Consider the following 26,097-nt stretch of genomic DNA (forward strand, 5'->3'; position numbering starts at 1 on the left):
TAACAAGAAATAATAACACAATTTACGTCACAAGTCATAAAATTGATATTTTTGGGATACTGCGAGTTAGGCTGCATCTTTTTAAAAAAAAAAAAAATTATTAACAAACAGAATGGCATTACAATAAAATACAGTATTTATAAGCAAAACAATTTAAAATGTAAGTATATAATTAACAAAATAAAACGAAACTAATAAGACACCGGAAATTAGGCTGCACCTGTCGCTAGCACGTGACTTGTATGCACTTCCGGGTTAAAATACCGTTGCCGGGGAAACAGTAACAAACATGTCTGACTGAAGTGTCGTGAGGAGTAAAGAACGAACGGGTAATTTACATTTGGATACATTTTGGATACTTTTAGCAACGTCCTAATAAGTTCGTGTTGCTTTGTATGTTATTTTTGTAGCTATTTTCTGGTGGCTGCTATATACCTAGCCTTCGATATGAATCTATCGCAATATTCAACATATAGCAATGTTAGCAATATAGCAAAAATAACGATTTTCATTCGTTTACATGTTAGGTAGATTATTTGTTCATCTTAGGTCTCGAGTGAATAAGCAATGGGGACCATAAAGTCACTATTTTCCCGTATTTTCCCCTGCTCTAACTGCATTCATATTTGGGGTAGATAGTGAATGCAGTATCAAATTCAAATAAAAGTCATGCTCTATGAGATAGAATTATGATTTTACAAATTTCAAAATGTTGTCAGCAACAAACTGCCTTTGATTGACAAGGTTCCTTTGAGCAGCTGTCCACATATGGAATTCCATATGTTGACAGCTACAACGTTAAGCTAATCCAAAGCTAATGTTTTCAGGCAAAATGGAGGAGGAAGACAAAGGATGCTGTGAAGTCAACACTGACCACCTTAGCACAAATGATGACAATGAAGGTGAGTCTTATTTAATCATAATCAATCAGATACATACTGCATGAAAGTTCAAAACGGTCAATAATCTTGTTTAGTTGAATACTGTCATCGATCTAATGTGTATATTGTACCTAAACACTATATCTAATGTTGTTGCCATTGAAATATGTCGACTGATGTTTGTTTATCAAGACAAGGACGAGGATTTTAAGGATGAAGCAGAAGAGCTTCCTGATCTTGAGTGGTTAGAAGAGTTGTCCCAGTGAGTATTTATTTATTTTAGACAACATACAAAGTTATTCTGCTTTTGTTTTCATCTAATTTGGGCTGTAATATCACCGTAGAGCTCTATTTTAATATACTTGAGTAAAATATTGTACATATTGCATATCACGGATCATGTTACAGAATATGGGGATTTTTAAATATTTTTTTGTGCAACAATGTACTTATTGACAGTTTTTATCCTGCCCCCAAGGGACAATGAGAGTGATGATGACCTTGTGGCTGAGCAAGCAGACGTGAAAGACATTACTTATGACGAGGCAGCACGGATGTTCAAGCTGAGACGGAACCTGGACCAGCTGGACAGCTTCCAGAGACAGAAGGAGTGTGCCTTCTTGAAAGCCAGGTTTGGTCTAAGCAACTAAAACCGCTCTACAGCTTCCATGTGCCTCGATCTTTGCTCGAGGCCCCATCAGTTAATTCCTGTAACAACCAATTTTACGGCTTGTCATCTCACCTGCAGAGAAAAAGTGTTTCCAAAATGTCAGCTTTCTTCCCTCTGCATGATGCAGTCCCAGCAAATGTGTCTGTCATTTTTCTTCCACACTACATTTTTCAAAGTCATCACAGAGCTGTGCCGGTCTCTGATTAAACATGAGTTAAATGGAACTCGAGCACTCACAGCTTTTAACCCTTCTGCGGCTTTTACCACATGCCATGCGCCATTTCATTTCCTTTTCATGATGATCAGCACTCCTTCACAAAACTGTTGGCCCACTGTACACTGCATTAGCCTTTTTATTACATCGCCTTTTACTGCAATGGTTGAATATGTGAGATTTCACATTGTATCACTCTGTCAACCTTTGCAATATGTCTGTCCCTTCTCATGTTTGTTCCCATTTCAAGGGAGGACCTTAACCTCTTACATGAGCGCATTCAGAATCTACAGGAGCAGCGGGATGTCTTGGAGCATGAGATAGAACGCCAGGAAGCAGCAGAAAATAAGTCAGTTAGTTCCTCATGAACAGTAATGAATGAGTCGTTCTGTGTTTTAAAGCCCCAATTATAGCGTTTTAGAACAATTGTAAATTGTAAAATCTCAGAGGTCCCACAATAGTATATTGAAAGTATGTTGGCCAGAAGTTTTGGGAACTCGAATAAACTCAGCACTTCCCCGATGTAACTGATGCCATATATGACATACAAATGGACCAGGATTACCCAAAAATGAGCAACACTAGCATAGTGCTGAAATTAGTCACGTTTTAACAGCTATGTCAAGCTAGATAGCCTATTTGCTGAAGAGAAATACAATTTTGAAAGTTTTTAACATTATTAAAAACCCTTTGGCTGCACGGCGGGCAAGTGGTTAGCGTGCAGACCTCACAGCTAGGAGACCCGGATTCAATTCCACCATCTCTGTGTGGAGTTTGCATGTTCTCCCCGTGCATGCGTGGGTTTCCTCCCACATTCCAAAAACATGCTAGGTTAATTGGCGCCTCCAAATTGTCCATAGGTATGAATGTGAGTGTGAATGGTTGTTTGTCTATATGCGCCCTGTGATTGGCTGGCCACCAGTTCAGGGTGTACCCCGCCTCTCACCCAAAGACAGCTGGGATAGGCTCCAGCACCCCCGCGACCCTTGTGAGGATAAGCAGTAGAAAATGAATGAATGGATAAAAACCCTCTTTTATGATCATACAGTCAATAATAACAACAGTTGTTTTGTTACATTCTCTGCACTTACAAACGTATTTTATCTCATTCGGCAGCATGGCACTGTATCGTTTGCGAGCTCAGCATAAGAATCTTTGCGCCGCTTTGCAAAAGGAAGTGGAGATGGAGACCCACACCAGCAATGAGCTGAGGCAACAAGAGTGAGTGCCTGTGGGGCAAAAGGGAGTAACTAACTCAACCACTGAAAGCTCATTCATAAGCAGTCCCACACCTTGCAGATGATCTCCTGTGTAAATATGCATTTCAACTAAATCCACTTCTATTTTGTATTATGGCTTTTATTAAGCTTTCAAACATATGCATCCATCTCCCACCATTTTTTCCTTCAGTGTTGCCAATGCTCTAAATGACACTTGCTACACCTACTTCAACTCAGCCACTCGTGTTTTTTGTTTTGTTCTATTTTAATACAGTCGTGTTTTCAGTCTGATCGGCAGTTTACATAACACTTTCTACAGCAGCAGCTCCACAGTGCTAAAGGCATCTTCTTTGGAGCAAGACAGTATATACATATAATGTGTGTATATAAGTGTGCTTCAGGGTGCATTCAAAGTGAAGTATGTAAATGTAATGAACAACACATAAATAGATAGGTTAGTCTATCCTATTTTTCCAGATCTTAAAGTGCTAGTGCAGTGCATGGGCCGTGGGCCCTGTTGAGTGAAATATTTACAGCCCCAGAGCAGCAGTGCTATCTATCAAAGTGCCCAGTCTGAGTATATTTCCCACCACCACCACTCTTTTTCTCGAAGAGCATTGTTCTTCCGAGATAGTATCCTGCAGTGGCTGTGCTCCGCGACCTTCCTCTGTAGGTCTTGCTGCTCTGCATACTGAGCGGGGGACTTGTGACCCACATATACTGTTGTTGGTCTGTTTACTAGAGACCTGCTATGTGGCTGATGTTTTGAGTGGGCTGGGTAGCACATTCGGTTCAGAAACGTCAAATCAGCTATGCTGCGCAGTTACAATTTATTTTAAATACAAGTGAGTTCAAGCTATTTAAAATGGACTGTCAGAAGACTGAGATGGTGTAGTTGTGTAATAGGAATGTCTTATTGTAAATGCTGGACATTGCATACAATCAGAATCATTTTTCTAATCTTTCTGCTCAGGCTGGAGCTGAGTGAGGTGGGGCTACAGGTCGAAAAGTTCTCCATGTTGCGGCAGGAGGTGCAGGAAGAAGAGCGGGTCTTCAAGGTCTTCAAAGCCCAGAAGGCAGCAAAGAGACTGCAACAGGAGAGGAAAAACAACCAAACCCTGCAGCAAAAGATTGTACATCTCAAGAAGTAAAGACCATTCTCCTCATTTTTTACTGAACTGCTTTTTTATGCACACAACAGAAATATTGATGCTGCAATACCAAATGCAACCATTGTGTACTTTGTGCCGCAGCTTTCACTTATTGTGTATAAACCATGAAAACAGGGATGTGCTCACTGTGGTTGTGTGCATGTTCAAGATGAATTAAACCATTACTATTTGTTGTGATGACAGAAAACAGGCAGACAAGATGGAGAAAGAAGCAGGTGTGTGTCAGAAGAAAATGGAACAGGTCCACACGAACCAAAATATCGCAGCCAAGTACTTGAAAGAGACCGTCAGAAGGTAACCCTGTCAACATTTAATAGTATGAAAGTGGATTTATTGAGGTGGACAAGTGGGATTATGCCACACACACCCCTCCACTGCAATACAGGGTGTATCAAAAAAGTGGACTGTCCAAAAAGTAGCCACTATAGTTATTCATTCATTCATTCATTTTCTACCGCTTTTTCCTCACGAGGGTCGCGGGGGGTGCTGGAGCCTATCCCAGCTGTCTTCGGGCGAGAGGCGGGGTACACCCTGGACTGGTCGCCAGCCAATCACAGGGCACATATAGACAAACAACCATTCACACTCACACTCATACCTATGGACAATTTGGAGTCGCCAATTAACCTAGCATGTTTTTGGAATGTGGGAGGAAACCGGAGTACCCGGAGAAAACCCACGCATGCACGGGGAGAACATGCAAACTCCACACAGAGATGGCCGAGGGTAGGAATTGAACCCTGGTCTCCTAGCTGTGAGGTCTGCGCGCTAACCACTAGACCGCCACTATAGTTAATTATAGTTAATTGCTTCATGCACGGCGAGTGGTTAGCGTGCAGTCCTCACAGCTAGGAGACCAGGGTTCAGTTTCACTCTCGGCCATCTCTGGAGTTTGCATGTTCTCCCCGTGCATGCATGGATTTTCTCCAGGTACTCCGGTTTCCTCCCACATTCCAAAAACATGCTAGGTTAATTGGCGACTCCAAATTGTCCATAGGTATGAATGTGAGTGTGAATGGTTGTTTGTCTATATGTGCCCTGTGATTGGCTGGCCACCAGTCCAGAAGACAGCCCGAAGACAGCTGGGATAGGCTCCAGCACCCCCCACGACCTTGTGAGGAAAAGCGGTACAAAATGAATGAATAAATGAATGAATGCTTCATTTGCATATGTTGGTATGGACATCATACTTCAGCCCAGAACAAAAGAAGAACAAAAATTGTCTTTTTTGATACACCCTGTACAACTATTCTTACTTTTCCGAATAAATAGAAATCCCGAAACAACACAACAGTTTGTGTATTTACTACCTACAGTATTGTACTGTGTCATCCTGTGTATGCTTCTTTTAGGATATGGAAGCAAGAGGCTGTGAAAGAGCAGCAAAGGAAAGAGGCGCTGGAAAAGAGAATACAGGCTGTGAAGCGGCTGAAATCTAACATAGAAGCAAACCAAGTAGGCAACGAGAACGTCCCGTATCATATCCTATTTTGGGAATTAGAACACACGCATCATATCTTGAGACTGTCTTGGTAATCGGAGATCAATAAGAACATGAAATATGCATCTGCTGGCTTCATAGATGCTGTGATTAAAGCCAAACATTTTTTAAAGCAAGATGGTGTTCACAGTTGTGGATGCTGAGTTTCTGCAGCCATGGTAACCAACAGTATTGTCTGTTTGTTGAGCCTCTTTTTGCAGAAAGGAGGCTCTACCAACAAAACAAAAAAATTTTGTTGGGGTACCCAAATGTATAAAGTCCCCAATTAAAATACATGAACTGACTGACCTTATTTTAATCTACTGATAAGTATGTATACTGATGAATATGTACAGTATCTCTTCTTGTTTGTTCTTAAATGTGCAGCCGTCCCTTAAATCAGGAATATTTTCCAAGTCTGCCTGCATGGAACAGGTTGTGGTGGTATTGTTCCTTATACTGTAAATCTTCTACTGTTGCTTTAGGAGAACTTACGGGTCAGACAAAGCAAAGCCAAAGCAAACGACCTGAAGAAAGAACGTCAACAGAACCAGCTGAAAGAAGCCCTGCAGGCCCAAGGCTTCAACAGCACCAAGCACATGTTCCAGCAGAAACAAGACGAGGAGATAAAAAGAAAGCAAGAGTATGTCCTTTCCGCTCCCTTTCTCACATGAATTTAGAGGGAAATTTTTATGAAAAATTGTGTATTCGAAGCAGCACGGCGGTCGAGTGGTTAGCGCGCAGACCTCACAGCTAGGAGACCAGGGTTCAGTTTCACCCTCGGCCATCTCTGTGTGGAGTTTGCATGTTCTCGCTGTGCATGCGTGGGTTTTCTCTGGATACTCCGGTTTCCTCCCACATTCCAAAAACATGCTAGGTTAATTGGCGACTCCAAATTGTCCATAGGTATGAATGTGAGTGTGAATGGTTGTTTGTTTATATGTGACCTGTGATTGGCTGGCCACCAGTCCAGGGTGTACCCCGCCTCTCGCCTGAAGACAGCTGGGATAGGATCCAGCGACCCTCGTGAAGAAAAGCGGTAGAAAATGAATGAATGAATGAATGACTGAATGTGTATTCGAACTGGACACATGAGCATCACTTTGACTGAGCAGGGCTCCAACCCTCGCAATGGCACACTCCCAAAAACGCTATATTTCACCACCATTTGCATTATTTAAATCAGGTTTGTGTCAATTTTCTGCTAATTACAGCAGATGTTTTGCACAAAATGCGACTCATTTATCACAATTACATTCTCCCTCGCCTTCCCTCTCCTCCCCTCGCCCACGTGCATGTTCTCCACTCCCACTCTGTGGAGAGGTGTGTAGGTGTTTTTCTTTCGTCGTGTGCTGATGTCTATGTGACCTCATTTCTGTATAAACCATGCTGATGTTGATGTTGTGCTCTTCTCAGGGAATTCAAGGAGAGACAGAAGGCAAAGAGAGTTGAGATTGTGGACAAGATCCTTTTGGAAGAGCAGGCGCTGAAGAGTAGAAAAGCTCAGCAAGCACCACCGCCAAAACCCCGCACTGGCCATAGCACCCTTTCCCCAGGGAGGATTAGAGAGAAGCTCCTGCGTTACCTGGATTGCACACCACCAACGTGCGCAGATAGAGACGCAACAGTGGGTGGATCTCATCATCATAACATTTGTGTGAAGTAATGTCACAAAGTCAGTACACCACACACATTTTTGAGATCATTTTTATTATTTACTGTGGTGTGAAAAAGTGTTTTGTCACACTTAAATGTTTCAGATCATCAACCAAATGTAAACATTAGTCAATTACAACACAACTGAACACTAAATGCAGTTATTGAATTAAACTTTTCACTATTAAGAGAGAGGGGGGATACTCAAGTTTGTGATATTCTAATAATAATTTTAATAAGAACATTTTCTCAACAGTTAAGAAGCGTCAGTGTCAGCAGCGGCTCATCATCAGAGTCCCAGTACCAGGAAAGCACCATCCAGAAGGGTACGCTAAACCTGAGCCTTCCTGACAGCCTGGAAGAGCCGGAATTCTGTGGGCTGTGGGACCAGAACTACAAGGTTAGGCTAAATGGAATCCCCCAAAATACACTGAAGTGAAAATAATTTCCAGTAGCGTCTCTATGCTTTAAACAAAACTGTGACTGTCTAGTGCCTTTAGTGCCTATTAGTGCATTCCAATAACTGCAACTGGATGGGAAGCAGGGAATTGTCTTGCTTTCATGTGGGAATATGTTGTTCATTTTGTGGTGGAATGGTGGAAGAATGTAAATGAAGGTTGGTGGGGATACATCCGCACGGTCCCATGCCATGTGTTTTGTGTACACCCTCCACCCCCCCACCCCCCAGATCGCATTTAGACTCATTCAAAAGTTATTTTTTCATACAGCTTTTTCATTGCAACTCATTAGATTTTCCAAGTTGTCGCCATGTTGCAGCAGGTTTGTAGTGTGCCAAAAGTGCTGCAATATAAAATGCTTTGCTCAAAGGCTCACAACTGCAGTGTATCTGACGGGTGCTCTCCAGCTCATCCTAGAGCCCGTACATGAAATGTAGGGTGACAGACATCACTTCTCATTGTGCTGGTGCCTTTGATACCTCGGTGCAGCTTCAGAGGCCTGAGCCTGCGACAAGTGGAGTGTAAGTGATCTAATGGACCCGACGCGTGCCCTCATCAAAGCTCCGTCCCAGCACAGTTAATGGCCACCGTAATAGATGAGCACAGCAATAGGAGCGAGCAGGCTTGTGAGATGCGGATGATCAAGTTTACAATATATAGGATGAAACCACTTTTTTTAATATTGAGGTTCTCCATTTTTTGTCTTTCTCTGTGAAAAGTGTGAATAATTGGCATCAAATGTACTCTTGATACACCTAATACAGTCACGTACTGAAGATGAGATAATTGTCAATTTATCATTTGTCTTACTGTGTTTGAACATTGGCTTGGAGGTTTTATTTTTATCCATTCGTGTGTAGCAACCAAGATAGAACTATATTTATGCACAAAAATGTCTTTTTCATCCACTGAGTGCTTTGCTCTATAATAAGCAGCTCTCTTTTAATGCCACTGACCTTTGATTGTATTACGTTAGTATGTTTTATCAGTAATATCATCCTTGTGTGCTTACAGTTCCCTTTGAATGAGAAGAGAGTGTTGGCGGCAACAGTTTTGAAACAAGAACAAACAAAACCAGCAGCAACTAGCCCAAAGCTTAGCATAACATCCAAAAAACTTGAAAAAAAGCTGAAAGGACCATCATTCAGCAGTAAGCCGGAAGTCATCCTGTTTAAGGTATTTCACTAAATTAGCTTTCCTAGAGGTTTGAATCATACTTCCAAGCTATTCCAGCGTAATAATGAATATTTTCATCGGTTAATGTTTGCTGTATGTTTTAGGACTTTGAGGTGGGGGAAACGTACAAAAAGAAAGTAATTCTGACTAACATCAGCTACTTAACGAATCACTGCAAGCTCCTCGGGATCTCCGCTCAACTGCAGGATTTTATCCTGATCAAGTAAGTCACCCGACAAAACAATGGGCCAGGGTTCAAAGGTCACATTGCGCGTCACCATGTGACCGGCTCTACGCTAGCGCAAGATACTGGATATGTAGCACCTGAAATAAACTGTGTATGGCTACATTTTGTACATAATTTGGAACATTTGTCCTTGATTCCTGACTCAAGAGCTTCGGGGTTACCAACACATTTAAGCCTACAGTATACAAGCTGTGACACAGCAAAGCTTTACCACAACCGAGAGAGGGAAGGAGAAATGCTCAGGCTGCTTCACACCAGCCCACAGTCCAATATACGCCCCCAGAGTTTCTAAAAATGAACCACCACGCCCCACCCCTTGGCCAGCGTGGGTGCAATTGTGCCACAACATGTCAGAATTACCTCTTATCTGGCTTCCCACCACTAGAATGTTACAAGACTAAACCATATTTTACAAGTTGTATGTTTCTTTCTTTCTTTTTTGTTTTGCTTTATTGTGGGTACTGTACAGTATTGTAATGAGCTAGCAGAGCGGAAGACACCCCTGTGAGATCTTGTGTGGTTTCGGCTTGAGCTGTGAGCTAAAGCTGTGCTACCAGAGCTTAGTGAGAATGTCTGTGCTTGACCACATCTCTGAGCGTGCAATCACACCTACCATTTATAATTGGCTCAAATCATGCCAGCATGAGAAACATTGCTTCCACTCCATGAGATGAAATTGGGGAATTTTTATATATTGTATTATAGTAGTACTGTCACTGGGCCACAAAGTCCCATTTGTTATATTGTGCTATTGTTGGTGCTGAATTGTAATGCATCACTCACAGAACGTATGTGACTTGGTTCAGAGACAACAGAGAAGTAAAGGAGGTTTAGAAACCCATGGAGGAAAATAGAGCATTATGCAATGATATCAAGGTTCTACAGTATGGATAAAGGCACTATTGGAAGATAATAACAGAGAAGTAAAGTTTTGTGTGGACCTCTTAAGGAGGTTTAAAACCCCTATGGAGGAAAATAGAGCGTTATCCAATGATGTCAAGATTCTACAGGATGGATGAAGGCACTATTGGAAGATAATAATATAGCGGTAAAGTCTTGTGCCGAGCTCTTAAGGAGGTTTATAACACCTATGCAGGAAAATAGAGCGTTATGCAATGATATCAAGGTTCTTCAGGATGGATAAAGGCACTATTGGAAGATAATAACATAGTGGTAAAGTCTTGTGTGTAGCTCTTAAGGAGGGTTAAAACCCCATGGAGGAAAATAGAGCATTATGCAATGATATCAATGTTCTACAGGATGGATAAAGGCACTATTGGAAGATAATAACAGAGAAGTAAAGTTTTGTGTGGACCTCTTAAGGAGGTTTAAAACCCCTATGGAGGAAAATAGAGCGTTATCCAATGATGTCAAGATTCTACAGGATGGATGAAGGCACTATTGGAAGATAATAATATAGCGGTAAAGTCTTGTGCCGAGCTCTTAAGGAGGTTTATAACACCTATGCAGGAAAATAGAGCGTTATGCAATGATATCAAGGTTCTTCAGGATGGATAAAGGCACTATTGGAAGATAATAACATAGTGGTAAAGTCTTGTGTGTAGCTCTTAAGGAGGGTTAAAACCCCATGGAGGAAAATAGAGCATTATGCAATGATATCAATGTTCTACAGGATGGATAAAGGCACTATTGGAAGATAATAACATAGTGGTAAAGTCTTGTGGGGAGCTCTTAAGGAGGTTTAAACCCCCTATGGAGGAAAATAGAGCGTTATGCAATGATATCAAGGTTCTACAGGATGGATGAAGGCACTATTGGAAAATAATAACATAGCGGTAAAGTCTTGTGCCGAGCTCTTAAGGAGGTTTAAAACCCATGTGGAGGAAAATAGAGCGTTATGCAATGATATCAAGGTTCTACAGTATGGATAAAGGCACTATTGGAAGATAATAACATAGCGGTAAAGTCTTGTGTGTAGCTTCTCAGGAGGGTTAAAACCCCATGGAGGAAAATAGAGCATTATGCAATGATATCAAGGTTCTACAGGATGGATCAAGGCACTACTGGAAGATAATGATGCCTTGCAGCAAAGCCAGCTGCCAACTTCCTCCAACAAAGGAGGTGGATGCAACACCATGGATGCTAGCATCCCCCTTTATGGTCGAAACAATACCACACCCATCATTCAAAACTTCAATTCAGGTATGGGTATTTTACTTAATAAAATAACTGCTCTACATACTGTGGGTATGTTAATCACACAATGTTTCTTCATGACTGGACAAGGTTATTAATGCAAGGACAAACTATTGATTTAGAGGAGCCACCAGAGGAACGTCCTCTGAGGATCATAGTGTGTGCGTGTGCGTGTGCATGTGTGCATCATCATATCAGCCGTCTGCACATATGTATGCTATCCTACTGTATGGCCTCATTTGCAGCACTTTATATAGTGCTGTAGTAGGCTTTTTCCAACTTTGTCTCATTCAGCATTAAATCCCCTGTGAACTGTTCCATTTTACATCATGTTCCTTTTCATATCGGATCTTGGAAATGGAACAGACCGAATGACACCCATACGAAGGGGATTTGCCAAAAACAGACTCGGAGAGAGAGGAATTCTGTATGTGTTTATGACAGTGAAGGTCACTCAAACCAGGTGGAATACCTTCATACACTGCCAGATCACAGTGGTGAGCTGTATGGTCGCTTCGAGGTTCTTTGTTATCTGGGCAGCTGGACCAATGCTCAATGACTCAATTGCAGAAAATAAACACAATTGCTGCTTAGTGATGATGCTCACAGTCGATTGTTTGCAAAGAAAAAGGAGGGAAGTTGGGATTGATCAGAAGTTGCAATGTGTGTTGTTTATTATTCAGCTATATGTGTGTGTGTGTGTGTGTGTGTGTGTAAGTGATCCTTGAGACTTTATTCTTATATTATTATTATATTATATTATTATTATATTATGTGTATATTGTTGGCAGATCTACACTAATATTAAAACTTCTCGCTGCCCCCACACCCAATCCCACCCCACCCCCGCCCCCAACAGTTCTGTTAAACGTTGGCTTGTTTCTGCATGTCCAACTGTAATATATATTATATAATAATATTATTATTATTATATATAATTTATATGTATTTATATATATATTTATATTTAGATATATTATATATTTTATACCTGTAAAAAATGGCTTTGGTTAGCATCCATTTTAGACCTTCTGGAACGAATTAATGGTACTCATCAAGGTTCCACTGTATTTGCAATTTAATGCACTTCAATAACCTGACCAATCTCCCTTGGAATTATGATACTTACATTGTTTTCCATTTAAAATATATATTTTTCTAAGGCTCTATGGTTTTCCCTAACAATTGTCATCTTTTTCTGCAGCTTTCGACCTCCAGGTCCCTTATCTACTGGGATGTCCTGTGAAATGCATGTTACTTTCCACCCTTCGGTTAGTAATCCTGTTATTATATATCTCTTTGGAGTTAACACTAGTTGATGCGTTTGAAATACTTTCTCTTACACTGTTTAATTCATTCACTATCAAAGACGTATTTATTATCTGGTGTTTTTGTGGGGTTTTTTCCCTAAAGGCAAAAAAGAGGCAATGACACATCTCCTGAAATAGTTCATAGTGTTATATTTGTAAATGAATTGGTATTCATAGACCCACTACATAAAGCATAGAGGTCCGGTACATTGCGTTTTGGGTGGCGGTGGAGGGCGGGCACCAGAGCGACCTGGTCTTTGGCGGCCCAATTTGGTTCTTGGGACATGGAATGTCACTTCTCTGGTGGGGAAGGAGTCTAAACTTGTGGGGGAGGTTGAGACATTTTGACTAGATATAGCCGGATTCACCTTGTTCTACCGTTTCTTGCTTGATCCCTTCAGGTCAACGAGGAAGTGGAAGGAGAAGTTCTGTTTGCGACAGCAGCCGGTCGCTATTCTGTGCCCGTCAGATGCACCATAAAGAGATGTGATGTAAGTGGGTAGGTGTTGATGATGCCACCGTATGTGATGTTCCACTCAATGTTACCTGCCTTGTGACTCTATCATCCAGCTGGAGGTCGACAGCCAGTTTATAGACTTTGGTTTGCATGTTGTGGGCCAGACTATTTCACGGACGATCACCTTGACCAACAAGGGTGCATTGGCAACCTACTTCAGCCTGGAAACCACAATCCCCATTTCAGAAAATCACCAGCTCTCTACCAGCACATGCCAGGTCAGATGGACAAGTGTGGTTTGTTATGGCCTCAGGAAGTGAATTTGATTGCAGATGCAGTTATGGTTTGGGTGGATTACTATTTAAATGTAGAAACATTCCTTTATAGTCTGTGTAACAACAAAGCAATGTGCTTGACAGGGCACATTTACTCAACCTGTTTCAACTATTACACATGAGGATCTAACCAAGAGCTCTACATCTGTGGCCACCAGAGAACCACAAAAAATGGATCAGGTTTCAGATAGGTCCACGGTATCCCAGAAATGTCAACAAGGTAAATGTGCTAATAAAAATGTATGTTTGTCATACATTTGTTAATTAGTCTTGTGGTTTGATAGCACATGCTAATGTCTTGTTGTCCTTAACACTCAAAAGTACACAAAGACGGTCACATAAAGTAGGCTTCACCTTGCTGTCACAGCGAATGAGTTTGAGGCCCTGTCTCTCAATTGGCGTGTGTCAGATCTCTTCATCGCTGCTTTCAGCACTTTCCCCACCGATGTTTTGATAAGCTTCTCCCTCCCTCCTTCTTGCTTTAACATGAAGTTGTTTAGTTTGTTCATCATTTTCTGCCTTAGCACAGACAAATGTTTGTGCTAAAACTGTAAAGAAACAATACCAGTGCTCCGGTGACAGAAATTGGTAATATTATTTCATGTTTTGTCAGAGTCACAGCTTCTGGCTGCAGATCCAAAAGCTTCTGAGATGCGTGCGTCTTCCAGCATGGACGCTCAGATCGAAGAGAACATGTCTGATCCCTGTGACATAACTATCGGGAATGTAAGTATTATCATTGTAATGGTCATCAGTGGCATATAATGGAACTAATTTCCTTTGATCCAAAGTACATATCCATTTATAGTACCCGTCATATACCATTTGGACAATGTAGAAATCAAGTTTTCTCAAAAGGACTTTGGAATGAGTAGCTGTGCTATTCTTGTCAAATCACATCCAAAATATGGTCTGAGCATCCTTGATGCCAGTGTTTCCAGGAGGCTACATGATTTCGTTGAAATGTCAGTCACGTTGGAAGCCATCCGGAACGTCAAGGTTACTTTGTTTTCAACGTTCAAAACTTTTCAACGTCACATGTTTGGTGCAAATTCCAAACAGGCCTTCAAAGACATTCATTGTTCTTAAAGCCCTTCTCCCACAAATGACCTCTGATTGCTATTTGACAGCACCAGTAACAACCTTGATTTGGGCCAAGGATTGTCTCGGGTCTTGGCGGACTTCCAATCGGACATCCGTCCCCTGGCTCAGGGACAGTGACAATTCAGCAGCAATTGCACGCTGTGAGAGGCCTTGCTTATGCAGCCGAGGAATGTGACCACCAGTGGTTTCATCCACATCACATGGTGGACCTTTGGTCGTGTTTGGGTATCGCACCTGTAGCAGCCTGTAGATGCGTTCATTTCAATGCAGACCTACCAACATGTACAAATGTTTAGTACTCAACATGCAATTTGACTCTTGACTCCCATTTAAAGTTGCTCAGCTTATGTGAAAAGTAATGGTTGTCTCCTGTATGTATCATTGTGTATTCTTTTTTTCTTTGTTGCATTCCCAACATTCTATAACTCTATAATTCATTTACTGTGTTGCCTCCTACAGGTAAGGGAAGGGGAGATTGGACCTTTTGAGAGCATCAAACTGGAGCTTATATTCTCTCCGACTGTCCCTGGAGAAGTCAAACTCGACCTGTACATAATGTTTTCCGATCCCACCAGCAACCCAGTAAGATGGTTTTATTTATCATCTTTCTTAGTCACATGATTACACAAAGGTCATTTTCTGGGCCGAGACTGCTTTTTTTTTTACAAAACTGTTCTCAATGAAGATGGCCGTATACGTAATGCACCGTGGTCAGTGTGAGCCCGGCCGTTGACCATCATTTGTAAATAACACATGGTGTCTTTAACAGATACCCATCCAGGTGAAGGGCGAGGGAGTGGGCCTTCCTGTGTGGGTTTTGGAACCCAACATTGACTTGAAGATCTGCATGTTTGACCGCCTTTATCAAGATGTTCTTACGCTCCAAAGCAGGTATGTCCTTGAGTATATTGTGGCAGCTTTGTATTGAATAGAAATTGGATGCATATGGCTGAATAGTGGTCAACTGTAATGCAGTATAAGTCTCAAATATGAATGATTAAACAATTGGTGGAATCATTTGTCTTTATTTGAAACATTAAAACATTTATTATACTTTTGTGTGGATTATAACACGAGAAAACAAGTTAATTTGAGCTAGCTTACAATGCTGTAATTGGAATACACTATGGTTTGATAGCCATGCTGTGATCATGCATTAACACTTACACTGATGATAACATGTAAAGGTTGCAGTATCTTTCCACAGCCATAGACATGTAATTTCTCTGTTTACAGAGTCTGCTCTGTGAGTTGTTTGTCCGACATCCCTGCAGCCCTGTACAGTAGTGTGTACGGTATAAATACTAAATAATGAAGGAGTTACTGCATAATTCAGGAGCATGGTAACACATGGACTATTACAACAGAAATAAATAAATATTTTGGCAGAGCAGCAACCCTGCCAACAGAAAGTACACCACATTCAAAAGTCAAGCATTGTCAAGACACGCATTCATGAGATGAGAAATGCCTTCGCCACAGATTGCATTGCACAGCACGTTTGACTGTAGATGAGATGCATTATGATGCATGCAGCAGGTTAAGCACAGCACAGCAGGCTGGGATAGTAACACTGGTAGGAGTGTGCTCTACCACCTATACAGTCATCGTGACACAACATGTGGAGGAGGAAGCACATGGGTGCGGGGGCTTGGGTGGGGGGGGGGGGGGGGGTTGGGGGTTGTGACAACCGCCATCTGGTGCGTACATGTGACAACATGACAATGACTACAGGCGCAGTGTGGACGGCGGCTCTGAAATATGTCACTCTGTTTCCAGTGAAAAATAATGGCTTGACAGTTTTTTTTTTTTGGAGGCTGGAAAAATCGGTTATGAAGAGGTTATTAATAGATATCCTAAATGCACAGAGCTTTGGGACAAAAATGTTTAATTACAAAACGTTTAATTACAGTATGTCCTCAGAAAAATCCCATATTTCTTTTCCTAGTCTGTGATTTAAAATTGACAGCCCTATTTTGAATTGAATGTTTTTCTTCCTCAGCATCATTTTCCCGTTTTTAAGTTTTACAAAGGTGTGAAGCTAGGACCGGATTTTTGGATTCCCATGGTGGAAATCCATTTATAAGTTGAGGCTTACAGCTGGAGGCAAACCATCTGTTAGAGCTCCTGGAAACGCGGTGACCTAATTGATAACGGAATTGGAGTGCAGAACTCGATACCAGCCAATCTGTGGTTGTGATGCCTATAACAATGTAGTCATTGTGAATGTGCTAAAATAATTTTATTTCATTTTAGCACCAGCGCGGCCTTGAAGCTGACCTTTGACCTGTGCCCGGAGATGAGGAAGCACATCGAGATCCTGCCAAGGACAGGTTTCCTCCAGGCTCAGTCGAGTTTCACGGCTCACCTCAAGTTTGTGCCGAGGTACAGGAAGATAATGGATAGTGGAATTACGGTGGGGGGGTGGGGTCGTAATCACATTTTTTACTTTACTCCAAGCCTGTAAGGATTCTATGGATGTGCAAAGGAACCTGTGGCCCAATCTAACCCATATAATAAAAAAACACTAATACCCTCACAGATCAGCAGAGATAAAAATATGACAAATATTACTAAAATGACAAGGTTAGGCGTTCCCCAGTTGTTATTCGACGGCGAGGCAGGAGGCAAATGTAGGGAAAATGGCAGTAATCTGCTTTAGTGAATCAGCAGAGGTTTTAATGTGAGGATTAGAGTGCAAGTCGTGCTGCTGGTGCTGCATTCACGAGCACCACCAGCAGCAGCCTCAGCCTCCACCCCCTCCTTAGCTCCTCTGTCCTCGCTGCTTCTCCACTGCCTTCTGCCTTCTCCCACTCGCCCGCACAGACTTGTAATTTTCTTAGCCTTTCACCTCTGTGCTTTACTTTTGTAGACCTTTTTTTTTCCCTGATACAACAGATCTCCCTCGCGGCTCCTTCACGTTCTGCTCTCCCTTCAAATCCGTTGGGTGTCATTGGCAAACACGCTCATCCCTCCTCAACCCATCGTGCAGAGGCAGCGCTGTTTGTGAGCAAGCCCTTATTCCACTTACGTAACACCAGGAGATCACACTCATTGACCACAGGCTATTTCAGTGTTTGGCTAGTATTGTCAAGATTATCCGACTCATCGAAAGATATGCAAGTCCAAAAGGCCAAATTATAAAAAGTCATTAAAAACAATAGCCTCACACTTGACTACTTAGTTTTCACTTAGTTTTCATTCATTCATTCATTTTCTACCGCTTTTCCTCACGAGGGTCGTGGGAGTTGCTGGAGCCTATCCCAGCTGTCTTCGGGCGAGAGGCAGGGTACACCCTGGACTGGAGTAGGAAGAAGCAAGGCTTATTCAATCCTACCCCTCCATCTGGTACTTTTACAATCAGTAACTGTTACATTTGTTCACTTCCTGCTTTCCTAATATAGTTTTTATTTTTATTTTTATTTTTATTTTTATTTTTATTTTTATTTTTATTTTTATTTTTATTTTTATTTTTATTTTTATTTTTATTTTTATTTTTATTTTTACAATCAGTAACTCTTACATTTGTTCACTTCCTGCTTTCCTAGTATAATTTTTATTTATTTATTTTTTTTGTCACATACCGAAGTACAAGGTGATATGACCATCCAATGACATAATGGGTACCATAGTAAGTGTCAATATAGTGACATATATAGCACATCATGACTGGTTCAAGACTCTTCATCCTGAACTCTTCATCCTGAACTCGGAGAAAACCCACGCATGCACGGGGTGAACATGCAAACTCCACACAGCTCCTAGCTGTGAGGTCTGCGCGCTAACCACTCGACCGCCGTGCAGCCCACTTAGTTTTCAGTGCATAGTAAATCTATACCGCAACACAAGATGTACACTGACTACTTTAAAGTACATCCATGTGATGGCTTTGTAGTCTGGTTGATAGGCATTGAGGCCTCCTATAGTTACAGACAACTGTTGAATTTCCAAACCCGCACTGCTTTCACTCATCGTCTTATCCCCCCCACACACATACATTTGTGCAGTGTGCTGTTAAATCTAGATTCTCGGAATGACTCATAGCATTCATCCTTTGTGCAGGTCTTTGCTTCTTGCTCTGCCTCCTGTCCATAGTCTTTACTTTGGGCTCCGAAAGAATACACACAACCTACCCACAGCCTTCACCAGCTCTCCTTCCTCTTCTTCCCCCACTTAATATTTGTCACCATCCAACCCACACATTTCCCACAGCCTGCTCCTTCCACTGTACCGTACATCCACAGTATTGTTCCGTATTCTCCTTAATCCCTTGTGCACAATATCAAGGCCAGTGGTTCATATGCTAGTGACCCTGTTCAGCTTAGAGGATTGTTATTTATTGTCATTTAGATGGGCACGCAATGTTTGGCATTCATGTCAAGATTTTTGTTGTTTTGCTGCTTCATGACGTGATAATTGATGCGATAAATGTAAACATGAATTATGCTGTCTCACAAAAAATTACAAAGGAGTCATCTTTTCATGACCAAGCTGAAACCAGTTTGGGTTCTGCAGCAGGACAATGATCCAAAAGTCAATGCTGAGGCATGACCTTATACAATGTGACTGAATGACAACATTCGAGCGGGCCAAAATTCCTCCACAGCACCCCACAGTGGTTCTCAAATTGGGTGGGAATTAAAGGGGTCCTTTTTTTACAGTTAACCCTGTGCCTTATACCCTGCCACTTTACAGTATGTAAACTCGCTATAATCAATTGTAGAGCACTGCTTATGGATGGGGCTGTGGATAATCTTGCCACATGCAGGGACAAGAACACACCAATCTGTGCAGGACGTTGATAAACTTCAAACCTCATCCTTGCCCAAAATCCTCCAGAGCATATGGGCCCGGCGACGTCCCACCGGGCTTTTCCACTCGAGCCTGCCAAGCCATTTCAAGAGTGACTCTCCAGCAGTGATTCTATTAGCAGGCAGCACCAGAGTGCTTCCTTAAATACACCCTCTGCACCCATTGGTAGGGCTACAACTACTCATTTTCATCACGCCCCTTTGTTACTGCAGAGAATTCATTTGGACATTTGAGGAAGTGATGTTTTTCACTCTGAGCTGCACTCTGAGTCTTGGAGTAAAAACAGCGAGTAGTAACGTGACACCATATATCAAATAAACACTATAAAAATAAAATAAAAACACATGTGACAGATTTGTTGATGACAAGGCTTGCCTCTAATGCTACCGGAAAAAAGCCACCGACATCTGGAGAGCCTTAAAAGCTGTGCAGCATTAGCAGCTCTCAAACCATCTACCATTAAGAGTACAAAAGAGAGAATACATTTTGCAGAAAAAAAAAATTGGAATGCAAAAATATGTGAGAGGTGAGAAATGGATGTGTATTTCCAACCCTATCTGACATTTGACCGCATGCATCTAGCCATGTACTGTACGTGTTTACCAAGAGGGCAAATTGAGGTACTGGATTTTTTTTACATAAGCCTGTGCATAACTATTGGGCCTCTTTGAATCATACTTACGTCTTCCATCACCATGGATACAACCTACAGCAGTGTGGAGGCGTGCTCTACATCGCTCTCCTGCTTTCCCTGGCGAGCTGATCCCACAGTCGTGGGTTAAAGTAAAATAATGGGCCTTCTGGGTCTCAATCTTGGGTTTTCTTTGAAAAGCTTGTGGCTTTTGACTCTTTGTATCAAAGATACAAGCGGAATTGTTGGGTTTGTCTTCTGCGCTTTTCATTAGCATGAAACCTTTTTATTCGGTAATGCTATACATTTGTTCTGTTTTGATTCTGAACCAAAGGTCAGAGGGCGGACATCATAAAACCTTCACTAACTGGAAAGGCAATGTTTACATAACATTTGTCATGCAAGTATAACAATAATAATTGTTAATATTCAAATTGAAAAAATCTTGAGTTTCAATACTATGTCTTTTTGCCTCCTTGGTAGACAGTCCTTATCCCAAGATGCCAGCAAGTATTTTGACAGCGCAACAGGAGTCCTGGAGGTTCCAATGACCGTGCAAGTTGCAGGGCAGGTGTGTATTGTAATTTAGACCAGGCTGACAATATTTTGATCAGTGCTGATTTAAAAAAATATTGATTATGATCTGTTTAAGATATTTTTAGCACATAAATATTGCTGAATATAATATATGAATGTAATATAAAATATTACCTTGAGGTATTTTCATTGAATCAAAATATTGATCAGGATGATTGGCCGATGAAGGAGAGGGAAAGGGGAACGACAAGAGGAGAAGAGCGGGAAACAAATGCAATTCCAGACTAAACTTCTAATGAAGGAACACAGTGTCGGACTGTTACAAAGCCGTGGCATACTTTTTTTTTTTTATATACAACATGAACACAAGACGAGTTCCACGTTCCACAAAGGGGAAGGGTTCCCAGTGCGGCCAGCAGCCAGCCACAGCTACCTGCGTTGAACTGCTGCTTCCGTCTTATAAATTCTGCGATACACCAGGGCAGTGCAAAAGGTAGCTAAGAAATATACAAGTTTAAAATAAAAACAACAGCTGTCTTAATTTATTCAGATAATATGTTTGTTCCTAGCAAAGCATTCCATTCAGAGCATTTCAATGACGATTAATTAATTCATCACAATTAATCTGTGACAACCATAATTTTAATGGGTCACTCGACTTTAGTCCATTTTAAACATCGTCAATGTCATGCTAAAGGAAACACTTTTGTTCTTCGTGCGTTGTCCCAAACACTAGCAAGCAGAGCCACTGGAGATTGTAACCTATTTTGCCGCTTAGCTAAAATTATCTCATACCCCCAAGGCCCAGTTGCTCCATGGGCGTTAGCAAGCCAAGCATAAAGGTTGCTCTGTATTGTCTGAAGACAAATGTCTCCAAATATGGAGAAGCAGGAATGCATTTGTGTAGTCACTACCGTGTCCTTATCCTATACTGTATTGTACTTATTGCTCCTTAAGTCTAATTTAGAATTTGGAAGGAAATAACTACTTGGGCTCCTTCAGCAAGTCGACAGAAGCCTAGTTTGCAAAACACAGAGCAGCTGCTTCAACATTTGTGTCATATTGATTCCAGTTATTTTTTTTCTGGAAATCTAAATTTGTTTCATCTTCTCGCCAAATCATCACCTTCCTCTTCCTCATTATTCCCTGTCGCTGCAAAGACAAGGAGAGAAGAGGCAGAGCTCTGACTGTGAGCCAAAGACTGGGCCAGGCTTCTCCTGTGGAGCACCAAATGTGTAGCCTACAAGCCCTTCGAGGTCTTGGCATTAAAGCACATGCACACATTGGCTACGTTGACATGCAGTCATATAACCGGAATATTAGCAATAACCTGGTTGTGCACGGCCATGTAAACACGAATAACCCTTTTGAGAAACCTGAATAGCTCATATTCGGGTTTTTAAAAACCAGAATATTCCCCCTGGGTTACTCCTTTTCTAACCGGAATATTGACCGCATGTAAACGTAGTGATTGTTATTAACTGGTCAAGAACAGCCTCCTGGCGTGCCTGGAGGAGGGGGCGTGGCTGGAATAAATTAAAACAGATTGTTTTGGAAATCCAAGGAAATTCAGCTGGAATAGGTGCATATTCAGGAAGATCTAAAAAGCTTTCTGTGCAGGTAACGCATGCAGCTGCTGCAGTGCCAAAAATGTGCATAATACGTCCTCTTTAAGATTATGCACACACCTTAGACATGCACTATTTAGATATACAATATACTATTTAGGGCTGCATGGCGGTCGAGTGGTTAGCGCACAGACCTCACAGCTAGGAGACCGGAGTTCAATCTCACTCTCAGCCATTTCTGCGTGGAGTTTGCATGTTCTCCCTGTGCGTGCTCCGGGTTTTCTCCCACATTCCGCATGCTAGGTTAATTGGCGACTCCAAATTGTCCATAGGTATGAATGTGAGTGTGAATGGTTGTTTGTCTATATGTGCCCTGTGATTGGCTGGCCACCAGTCCAGGGTGTACCCTGCCTCTTACCCGAAGACAGCTGGGATAGGCTCCAGCACCCCCCTGTGACCCTTGTGAGGATAAGCGGTAGAAAATGAATGAGTATGCCATTAGCACAAATACAGTTAGCTGTTAGCTGACTAATAAAACACTACAATTTGTCCATAAATGTCTGCCACATTTCCAATGTGTTCAAGGTGCATCCTGTCATTTACACAATCCAAGCAATCGTGACATCCTCTGACTTGAAGTTTGACCAGCTGGAGTTGGACTTTGGCTACTGTTCCATTTACCAGTCCGTCAAGAGCAGTGTACGTCTGACAAACATGTCCCTGTTGCCTCAGGAGTTCGGCTTTGTGGCCATTCCAGAGGTACGCCGTCTTAGCTGGATGTGTTATATACTATTTTTTTTTTTTTTTGCTTTGCTAGCAATTACGTTTATGCTCTCCTCATGCAACAGTGTGTTGAAGTCCAACCAAATGATGGCTTTGGTACTCTACTCCCACAAGAAACGCTGGAGATTGATGTGATTTTCAGCGCCAGCAAAGCCAAAGAGTACCATTTCCAGCTTAGCTGCAAGTCTGGAATTAACAGGTGAACTTTAGTCCAGTATTACATCCCAGAGAAATCTATATTAAACAATTTTGTATATTTATTTGTTTTTCAGGGTTTTTCCCCTCGCGTGTCGTGCCATGGGTGTGTGCCCTCCATTGGAGCTCTCCCATTACCTGGTCCAGTTTGGGCCCACGGCAGTCGGCGACAACTCCACAGCTCTGCTGTACCTGACTTATAGCCAAACTGGACAAAAGCTGCCTAAACAGCCCGTGTGTGCTGAGGGAAGACTCTTCTCCTTCACACCATCTCGGGACTCCAGTTTCAAGATCTCTCCTGCTGCAGGACGCCTGCTACCTGGAGAGGTGAGGGGACCCGGTGGCTCATTTTATGTCCTCACTCAAACACTTGGCACTTTTTGTACACTTTGTGTCAAAATCGTGGCTTTTCTTTTTTTTCATCCACCCGTTTTTTATTCCACTTACGCTCATTAGAGTCACAAGGGTATGCTGGAGCACATACAGTATACACTATATACAGTGTACACACTGTACACACTGTATCCACTGTACACACTCACATTCATACCCTTTCTTTTTTCAATCTATGCATATGCATGAGAATATATGCATGTGCTTTTGTTGCAGAATGTGTGTTGCCTCCCTGCCTCTCAATACAATCCCTATATTATATTCCTAATAGGGTTGCACCCCCCGCGACCCTCGTGAGGATAAGCGGTAGAAAATGAATGAATGAATATTTATAATAAAGACATAATGATTACAGTCTCCAGCATACCCCCATGACCCTGATGAGGATAAGCGGCATAGAAAACTGATGGATGGATGCATGGATAATGATTACAATAAACAACCACCCCAGAGTTCAAAATAAGAAGCCTGCCTTAGTGATTGCTGGCTTCATGGTGTCAGGGCGCCATCTCCTGGAAATATGGCGGAAGTGAACATCCTTAAAAGGGACCAATTATGTTCAATAATTTTTGTGCATTTTCATTCAACAGAACTGTGGCCCAATTGAAGTAATTAATGATTTATATAGTATTAATTGTAAGCTATGTGGAGGAGCTTACATTATATAACATATATATAACATTATAGTGATTTTAACTGGTGTTTCTCCACCACTACAGAGATGTCTGATCCAGGTGACCTTCAGACCCAAACTGGAAGACGAGGACATCAAGGAAGAGGCTCAACGTCTCCTCCTCAAAGCTAAGCAGCTCACTGAGGAGCAAAAACTCCTTGAGGATGAGGTACTTCTTTGTTCTCTGTTAGCGGGCACACATATATTTTGGTTGGCATTCATGCCACGCTTCTCTGAATGTTTTGTTTTCAGATGAAAAAGGCGAGCACCGTGGATGGAAAAGGGAGGAAATTATCTAAAAGCAGCAAGCTGTCTGACAAAACTGTGAGCCCCATAGAATCACCACCTCCTGACAACATAGAAGCAGGGTAAGAGTGACCAAATATCAGGGCATAATGCTATACTGTATTGGTGAGTGCATTGTTTCGAGGACGCCACTTTACCAAAAAGATATTTTGGCAAATGGGTGGGACAGCATTTATGTCTTCTTTTCCTGTAGAGCAGTGATTCCCACTGGTACTGCAGGGGAGCCATTAGAGGTCATTAAAAATATTCATTTTTGCAAATATTATTTTTATTGTAAAATATTTATTGCACGATTAAAACATATTTATAGGCATAAGTAATAACCTATTGAGTGACCTGTCCCAATAATAAAATGCAGGTACCTTATACAGTTTATGATTGGAACGTAGCTCTCTGGTCATCATGCCAGTCTTGAATGCGGTTATGAAAAGTATGAGAATTAATTCTGTCTTGTGTGTACACCACAGATTAAAAGTTTGGGTTTCCTTTATCCCCCTGCTTTCATTTCAATCCTGAAACTTATAATAATAATAATAATAATAATTTAAGTGCTCTGAGAATGCAGTATTTCGTCTATGTACTGTTTATAGGACAAAGGTGGGCCGCAGACATTTTTTAGATTTTCAAGTGGGCCCTGAGTTGGTAAAGTTTGGGAACCCCTGCTTGTAGAGTCTTTCCTGCAACGATCCAGTATAATGTATAATGAACATTTCAGAAAAAGAACATCATACCACCAGTAAAATATGGTGGTGGTAGTGCGATGGTCTGGGCCTCTTTTGTTGCTTCAGGACTTCACCAGTAAAATATGGTGGTGGTAGTGCGATGGTCCGTGCCTATTTTGTTGCTTCAGGACCACCAGTAAAATATGGTGGTGGTAGTGCGATGGTCCGTGCCTATTTTGTTGCTTCAGGACCACCAGTAAAATATGGTGGTGGTAGTGCGATGGTCTGGGCCTCTTTTGTTGCTTCAGGACCTCACCAGTAAAATATGGTGGTGGTAGTGCGATGGTCTGAGCCTACTTTGTTGCTTCAGGACCACCAGTAAAATATGGTGGTGGTAGTGTGATGGGCCTATTTTGTTGCTTCAGGATCTGGAAGACTTGCTGTAATAAATAGAACTACCAAAAATCCTGAAGGAGAATGTCTGGCCATCTGTTCATGATCTCCTATTATGCCTTTTTGGCAATATGGGTAAATTAATTCTGTGTGAATTAAGCTTGCTGCCATTCTTTCATTCTGCTGAATTCTTATTCCTAGATCTCAGAAGTTTGAGGAGGCAAGGACATCTTTGCTGCACTCCTTCACCCCGAGCTACAGAGAGTACACCATCTCCTGCTTTGTGTCAGATGGCGACCCCCCAGAGGAAGACCGGCAGGTCCAGCCAACATGGAGGTAACACACTGAGCTTAGGTTTGATTCATTTTTCAGAAACAGTAGAGAAGAGGACACATTCATGTATTTTAAAATAACATTGTTTTTGGTTCATTATTACTCTTTTCATATCTTCTTTCATTTCATGTGCCCTCAGTCCTCTAAATACGCTCTACCTGAAGCTTCAGTGTCCTGTTGTACAGCCCCCTCTAGTGGTGGTATCCAACAACATCAGACATTATGCCTTAGAGTTCCAGCAAGTGGCTGTAGGTGAGTTCATTTGTTTTGTTTT

At 41.8% G+C, this 26,097-nt stretch overlaps 1 protein-coding gene across 1 annotated transcript in view; it reads left to right on the forward strand.

The window, feature by feature from the left end:
• Window positions 1-1,057: 1,057 nt before the first annotated feature.
• cfap74 (cilia and flagella associated protein 74) overlaps window positions 1,058-26,097 on the forward strand; it is a 29,333-nt gene continuing 4,293 nt past the window's right edge. The window contains exons 1-28 of the mRNA XM_078797985.1: window positions 1,058-1,143; window positions 1,360-1,512; window positions 2,016-2,114; window positions 2,882-2,986; window positions 3,959-4,132; window positions 4,341-4,451; window positions 5,510-5,612; window positions 6,123-6,280; window positions 7,054-7,264; window positions 7,550-7,693; window positions 8,766-8,927; window positions 9,032-9,150; window positions 12,536-12,602; window positions 13,043-13,132; window positions 13,212-13,376; window positions 13,518-13,653; window positions 14,047-14,159; window positions 14,997-15,119; window positions 15,307-15,428; window positions 16,794-16,922; window positions 20,464-20,551; window positions 22,671-22,844; window positions 22,934-23,067; window positions 23,141-23,390; window positions 24,176-24,298; window positions 24,382-24,497; window positions 25,692-25,826; window positions 25,963-26,075. Of these exons, the coding sequence (XP_078654111.1) occupies window positions 1,058-1,143; window positions 1,360-1,512; window positions 2,016-2,114; window positions 2,882-2,986; window positions 3,959-4,132; window positions 4,341-4,451; window positions 5,510-5,612; window positions 6,123-6,280; window positions 7,054-7,264; window positions 7,550-7,693; window positions 8,766-8,927; window positions 9,032-9,150; window positions 12,536-12,602; window positions 13,043-13,132; window positions 13,212-13,376; window positions 13,518-13,653; window positions 14,047-14,159; window positions 14,997-15,119; window positions 15,307-15,428; window positions 16,794-16,922; window positions 20,464-20,551; window positions 22,671-22,844; window positions 22,934-23,067; window positions 23,141-23,390; window positions 24,176-24,298; window positions 24,382-24,497; window positions 25,692-25,826; window positions 25,963-26,075 (3,703 nt within the window). The remainder of the gene's footprint in view (window positions 1,144-1,359; window positions 1,513-2,015; window positions 2,115-2,881; window positions 2,987-3,958; window positions 4,133-4,340; window positions 4,452-5,509; window positions 5,613-6,122; window positions 6,281-7,053; window positions 7,265-7,549; window positions 7,694-8,765; window positions 8,928-9,031; window positions 9,151-12,535; window positions 12,603-13,042; window positions 13,133-13,211; window positions 13,377-13,517; window positions 13,654-14,046; window positions 14,160-14,996; window positions 15,120-15,306; window positions 15,429-16,793; window positions 16,923-20,463; window positions 20,552-22,670; window positions 22,845-22,933; window positions 23,068-23,140; window positions 23,391-24,175; window positions 24,299-24,381; window positions 24,498-25,691; window positions 25,827-25,962; window positions 26,076-26,097) is intronic.

This window comes from Doryrhamphus excisus, linkage group LG17 (genome assembly GCF_037039965.1).
Source record: "Doryrhamphus excisus strain RoL-2023G ecotype Guam linkage group LG17, RoL_Dexc_Guam_v1.1, whole genome shotgun sequence".
In the NCBI taxonomy this organism is placed as follows: Eukaryota; Metazoa; Chordata; class Actinopteri; order Syngnathiformes; family Syngnathidae; genus Doryrhamphus; species Doryrhamphus excisus.